Consider the following 6,992-nt stretch of genomic DNA (forward strand, 5'->3'; position numbering starts at 1 on the left):
CCACCCCTGCGCAGACTTCTCATCCCTAAATCAGTATCGGTTTTGTGTCAACTGGGCAGAATCGAGACATGAGGGAGGATGTGAGTGCAAACCCTGATGTTATCAGCGGCACGAGAGGCACACAGGAAACACTTCCCGTGGGCAAAACGCAACAAGTTTTTAAAGAGATGGTCAAAGCTGATTGTAACGAGGAGGTGGAGAGAGAGAAATAACGTAGAGGAGCACATCTGAAACAAAAGGAGTGGGATGAAGATGGACAGGAGACAGAAGAAAATGTTTCCCTACGCGAGTACACACAACGAAGAACAGTTGAATCCTTATCAAAGCAGCACAGCACATTCAGTGTAGAGCAGATCCAGCAGGAGCAGCAGTATCTCTCCTGTACTGTACGTTCAGTACAGAAAAACCAAACACGTTAATGAAGCCAAAACTTTGCATGACACGCCAGAGACGAGCGGAGATAAGATACTACATGGAAAGCAATTCCTGGTGTCGTGTTGTGCACAAACAGAGACAAAGGGAGGTGACGGGTCAGCTTCAGCTGCAGTATCTGACTGCTGCAATTGGTTTTGTGTCTTTGGGTTGCATCGTTACGTACCCGGGGCGATGCTGTCTGGATTTGGCTCGGATGGCACAGCAGGAGACTGGTCGACATCCACGTTGTTCTCGCCGTTGAGGCCGTCCGCGGCACATCCATTCTCAGCTTGGAGAACCATTCTGTTCTAAAAACAAGAAGAGATGAAAAGTGAAGTTAAGGCAAAACAGACTAATGTTTATTTTACTCACTTTGTCTGAATTCACCAAAAGGGGAAGTTTCATGGTGATACCTAAAGCTTTTAACGTATTCACCTGCCGCGTCTCCTGAAACACAACTGCTGACATTAAAATGTCAATCTTGACCTGGAACAGAATAATCTGGATCTTTTCTGGAGCTTTCGAGCGTCTCCTCAGCAGATGGAGTTCCCCAGACGTCATGAAAAATGTAAATCTTTAGATTTAATTCTCATTGAAGCCACTTTTCAATGCTGCCATCTCTCATGTGGAACTCAGAGCAGTAGACAAACCTCCACAGGAGTCCACTTTTCCTCAACGCTACACAAACATTGCGTTGTGTGCCGAAGCTTTCATCCGTCTGAAGGATATTTATGATGATATTTATGATTTACTCCTCGACTTCCTCAGGAAATGTTGACAACTTGAAACAAAATCCCTCCGTTGCCCCGAACAATAAACAAACCAGAGATACGCGAGTTCTTCTCACTTCAAAGATGAGGCGAGAAACTTCCCTGGAGCATGATAATTATTTCATCTGTGGACTTCATGAGGGCGAGGACACAAGGCCACCGCACAACTAGATTAATGTAGGAAGGCTTTAACTAGAGCTGCTAATTAATTACATACAACAAAGAAACTTAGTTTATCTTGATACAGTATTTGTGAGAGCTTTGCTACATGAACTGCTTTGTGTGTGACCAGGTCAGAAGATAAGCACTGCTGGGAAAAGAAAACGCTGACTTGGCACACTGCCCATCCATACACAAAAGGACATTAATAAAGCGACTGTAGAGAAGTCGTAACGGCTCGGTACTGTGCCGGCTCATGTCTGCAGCACGAGTCCAAGAAACACTTCAGGTGCTTAATCTTTCCACAAGCAGGATGTGCAAAGGTTTTCTGAGTGATGGAGAAAACACGCTCTGGTGGTGTGGCGTCACCTCGTCATCAAAGTGGGTTTAATAATCAATCTGCTGCAAATGTATGTGTATTGACAATAACGGACATTTTATGTATTTCTCTAAATATTTGACGGACATTTCTAGATAAAGTGAGTTTTTGTATCACTTTCTATAATGCATTAAAAACATACTTATAATGCGTTATAATCTGCACTGTATAGTTATATTAATAATCATAAATATTCTAGATGCTTTTTTAACAATAATCATAACACATTAAAAAGCAAGTATATTAATACTCACTGACCCAAGGATCATAGTACATTATACATTATTATCTTTTTATAATTCATTATAATCACATTATAATGCATTAAGGCTGTGATTATAATGCATTATATTCAGTTATAATGCTTTATAACTGATTATAATGCATTATAATCACAGTTATAATGCATTATAACTGATTATAATGCATTATATTCAGTTATAATGCATTATAATCACAGAATGCATTATAATCACAGCTTTAATGCATTATAACTGTGATTATAAAGCATTATAATCACATAATGCATTATAATCACAGCTTTAATGCATTATAACTGTGATTAATAATCAGTTATAATGCATTATAACTGTGATTATAATGCATTATAATCACAGTTATAATGCATTATAATCAGTTATAATGCATTAGAACTGGGATTATAATGCATTATATTCAGTTATAATGCATTATATTCAGTTATAATGCATTATATTCAGTTATAATGCATTATATTCAGTTATAATGCATTATAATCAGTTATAATGCATTATAACTGTGATTATAAATGACTCTAAGTGCTCATTGTTTGCTTTCATTAAGTGAAAGGTGTTGTTCTTGCATAGATGTTATACATTACTTATATTTAGCTATAGTTATAGCATTATAAGTATGTTAATAATGCTTTTCATACAAAGTGTTTGTGTGAAAGTGTGTTTTTGTCTTCATCCACATTTGTGCTTACGTTGAGCTGATTGTTGTTTTCATTTTGGATGCTCTCAAAAGTGTATTTCTCGGAGCGTCTCTGGCGCATCTTGAAGAGACGGGAGCCGCGGTTGGAGGAGAGAGAAAGCTCCTCCAGCATGATGTCTTTAGGCATGTTCACTTTCCTCCCCAGGTCCATCTCCACATCTGGACACAAGCAGACAAACAGTCTAAAGAGCGTGTGTGTACAATATAGACTTGTAAATTCATCTGATATTTGACAAGACAAATGTATTTTCCTTTCTCCGATACTCCCACCTATCAAACCTCATCGCACACAAATGATATGCACACGAGATAATCCCTGTACATGTATTGCTGACTTGGTACTGCTGCCAATATGATGAATGAGCAATTATCTCGGCTCGTAATCCACTCGTGTCTACGGCTTGTTTTGTGGTTAGCCGCGCCACGTGCTCGCTACTGCATGCTGATCATGGATATCACAGGCCTATATCCAAATGTGAGGCGCGTAATTTGCCAGAATATCCCTCAGCTGTCAGTAGCCTTCAGGCCCTGCCACAGTTGTCCTTGTCCTGAAATAGCGCGTTCAAAGGACAACGACAAAGGGATTAGTTACTTTGGCCCATAAAAGTATTCATTTGCTTATTTATAGTCTGGTTTGTAGAACGGTGGATTGCCAACTGCTGCACTGGCAGAAGAGTGAACATGTCTGAGAATTAAATGTGTAATGCCAGTTATGGTGTTTAATCTGTGCTCGATTAAAAAGAGAATGTGGGAGCAGGATGTGAGGAGGAGGAGAGGAAACAGAAGCACAGAAAGGATGGAACGAGAGAAACCGAGCGGGCCGAGGAATTAGAAAACAAGGAAGTGAAGAGGAAACGACACGGATACCTTCCAGGGCTTCAACCTCCCTGCAGATTGCTGCCGCCTGCATTTTCCTCTCGCTGGTCGTCATGGTGGAGAACTGTGACATGGCTGCCCCTGGGGAGTCGAGGGTGAGAGTCACAGGAGACAAAGCCCATCAGTACAGGCTGTTCAAACATACAAAGAGACACAAAAGCAAGACAACATGGCTGCATGTAGGCCATCGATTGGCCAGCATCGAGCATCGAGCATCCACACCACGCACACACCCGCCTGAGCAGATAGAGTTTATTGGGCCAGTGAAAAGGGCAAAGTTAGCACATCCCTTTAAATAACCTTGGGCTGTTAAACGCCAGGCACATGCTATTCAGACATGGCAACCAGCTGTGTCAGGGGTCTGCGAATCAATATGTTTGAAATTACCCAAGTGGGCTGAAAGGACACAGATAGAGAACATGGTGCTGTCACAGCAAACACGAGACAGGGAGACATAGCACAGCGTTTACACCGAGGTGTCAGGGAACACAAAAGGTCTCTTTCTTAAAGCAAAGCACCACTTCATTTGGAAAGCTTTGGTTTTTAGCTTCATTGAAGTCAACTTCAGTGAACAGTTGTACAACTTTAAAACTGTATATTAAGCAAAAACAAGTGTTGGGATTTATGCTGCTGTTAAACATCACACACATAAAACAATAAGACAGAAAGAGATGCATTAATCAGAAACATAATAAAGTAAGACAACGTAACAGTGACAGGAGGCGAGCTGTGTGACTGACTCAAAGTGTGACAGCACACCTGTTGAGAGGCTTACCTGTCCTGAAGGACCTGCAGGGCGGAGTCTGGACTTGTGTCTGTCTCCTCGGGGTAGGAAGTCGGAAAGGTGAGAGGCGAGAGGGTCAGACTGGGTAGTCGCCCCGTGTGGGTGTTCACGCTCCCCGGCACTGGGGCTTGTGGTGGGAAGGGGGACTGAACGAGTGGGTGGGTGTCAGTTCGACTGTTGTCGTTGGTATTTAGTTCACAAGTGGAGGGGGGACTAAATTTAGAGCGGAGCCACGTCTGCGAGCAGTTAGCCTTCATCTAGCTGTCTGTCTTCCTGCCAGTGTTCGTACACGAAGAGGATCTATACCACCGAGTTCAAACCAGGACGACATTTTAGCAGGAAAAATTACTTTAAAGAGATTGGAGATTATTTTCCCGTCGATCGATTAGTCGACTTGTCGTCGCAGCTCGACACCCAGGAGTACTTCTGCAGTTCATTAAGCGTGTGTGGGATTTAAAAATAATCAGATTAGGAACAAATGAGTTTAAACTTTACTGTAGCTACAAGTTATAAATAGATAAATGGTGGAAAACGATGTGTTAATGTATAAACTGTTGAAACAAATAGCTAAAAGTAAAGGATGGAAAATGTCTTAAAGTAACAAATGATGGATAAATGTGCTGCACCAAGTGGTGTATCATGAATGCAAAGTTAACCAAACCAACGTTAACATTAATTATATACATTCTAAATAATTGTGCTTCGTCTGTTGCAAAATAAAGATTGTGAATAAAACTTTAAGGTTTGCTTGACTCGCCAGTACAAAGAGCAACAATGTGCAGCAGCAGCTCGGGGTTGGAAGCACTGACGTCGTCTTCATCACGCTGCGGGATTGCAGTGCACAGCGAACAATAAATATGTTCTGTGACATAGCGTGGGAAGATGCCCCCCCTCAGGGCCTGCAGGCCAATCATGTGATACAGGAGGCGCAGAGTCCTAATGGGGTGCGCTCGCTTTATAATCCAGTCCCCTAAATGTAATGTCATTTAATAAAAGAGAGAACTAAAAGGCAGGCAGGGCGAGGTGCAGGACAACAGAAGGTTGGATGTGCATGTGCTTGAAGAAAACTACGCCAGGCACCGGGACACAAAGTGAAACAGTCGCTCCACCATTTAACAGCATTTGAATCCCACACAGTGTTTTCGAAATCTAAATTGGTGGTGGAAATCATTTCTGTTCATCACCTCTCAACGCTGCAGCTACAGTTGGTACCCTCTGTTGTTATGTAACTGGTGGTCACCATGGCAACAAGTCCCCACCCCCTCCCTCCGCTGTATACGCAGCGAGTTCAAGACAACACATCACACACACACACACACACACACACACACACACAAAGCTTCACGGGTCGGTACAGCAGGCAACAAATGTCCCGGAGCTAAAGTGTTTCATGCTCGGAATGAAAAGCAAACACACGGAGCAGTTTGTGAAGAAGTGCCATTTGTTTGTATTTATTTTTACTTTATGTGAATTCATATCATAACAGAAATTGATTACTGGTATTGTGTTACGACCACAAGAGGTGCATCGGTGATAAGTCCACTGCGTCGACAGTGAGTCAGGAGAGACGCACAACGCTGCGTGATAAATCTTATTTATGTTTATGAGACATCACATCAGGACATTATGTACACTCTGTGGGAACGAGCTTCTAAAGCAAAAGCCCAAAACAAACTCATTCCATACTGTAAGCAATTCTCAGTGCCAGTAAACCATCATAAACTTCCTTTTATTGTACAATTACGACTATTCAGCATGTCTCAAATCAACGTTTTCTCCCAAAAACAAGCGTGCCAATTTATTCCAGGTGAAAAAAAAGAGAAGTAGTAGTAACCCTTTCTATGTCTATAAAGCTCTTAAACATACTGATGAGTTATAATCTGCTTCTAGCTCTGTAGAATTATATTATACATAATAATAACACATCATGTTATGACTTCCACTACAATGTACATCCATTAAGGATCATATTAAAAGTGTTTAATTTATATTATTACTTTTTATTTATTATGTCTTGTTCCTTATCCTGTTATATTTTAATTCTTATTTATAATGTATTTTATTTCTTTGCTATAATGCATCATAGAAAGAGTTACCAGAAAAGTCTTGTAGACATTTCAGCCTCATCTTCCCAGTTTAATTACATTCACCTGGTAAATGAGTGAATCCATCTCTCTTGCACCACATGCTGAGTTATCGCACTAACCTTTCGCCAAGTTTCAAGCCTCACTTCCAACTAATTGGATTCTGACACTTTAATGATTTGCTGACCTGGAAAACCCCCCCGCAAATGTTCAAGTTCTCAAGTTTTGTGGATCGAAAATCAAACAAAATCAGCAAGTGCACAATGACTGCATGCTAAATACGTACATGCAAACAGAAAACTGAACCAGGATGAACTCTCTAAGATGGGTGGGGGGTCTCCTCCTCCCCTATCTCTTTTCTCAGGACACCAGCTCCACCTGTGTGTCCTGTAGTCTGAAGGATTAACTAAACCGTTAAATCTTTCCACTTCTTGTGTCCATTCACACATTAAATCCATTCTAAACATACTTAATGCCTCGTCTGGTGAACTACAAGCCCCTTCAGTGTTTTTATCAAACTACAAAAGGTACAGAAATGATTTTTTAGTCTCCAG

The 6,992-nt window shown here is 41.3% G+C and overlaps 1 protein-coding gene across 1 annotated transcript; it reads right to left on the reverse strand.

Moving 5' to 3' along the window:
- Positions 1-569: 569 nt before the first annotated feature.
- On the reverse strand, positions 570-5,009 carry LOC115023736 (myozenin-2-like). Its single transcript, XM_029454949.1, has 4 exons — positions 4,346-5,009; positions 3,562-3,651; positions 2,687-2,853; positions 570-722 (listed from the first exon to the last, which is right to left on the reverse strand). The coding sequence occupies exons 2-4, from the start codon at positions 3,641-3,643 to the stop codon at positions 591-593; spliced, it is 381 nt and encodes a 126-aa protein (XP_029310809.1). The 5' UTR covers positions 3,644-3,651; positions 4,346-5,009; the 3' UTR covers positions 570-590.
- Positions 5,010-6,992: the final 1,983 nt, after the last annotated feature.

The sequence above is a fragment of the Cottoperca gobio genome, chromosome 18 (assembly GCF_900634415.1).
Source record: "Cottoperca gobio chromosome 18, fCotGob3.1, whole genome shotgun sequence".
NCBI lineage: Eukaryota > Metazoa > Chordata > Actinopteri > Perciformes > Bovichtidae > Cottoperca > Cottoperca gobio.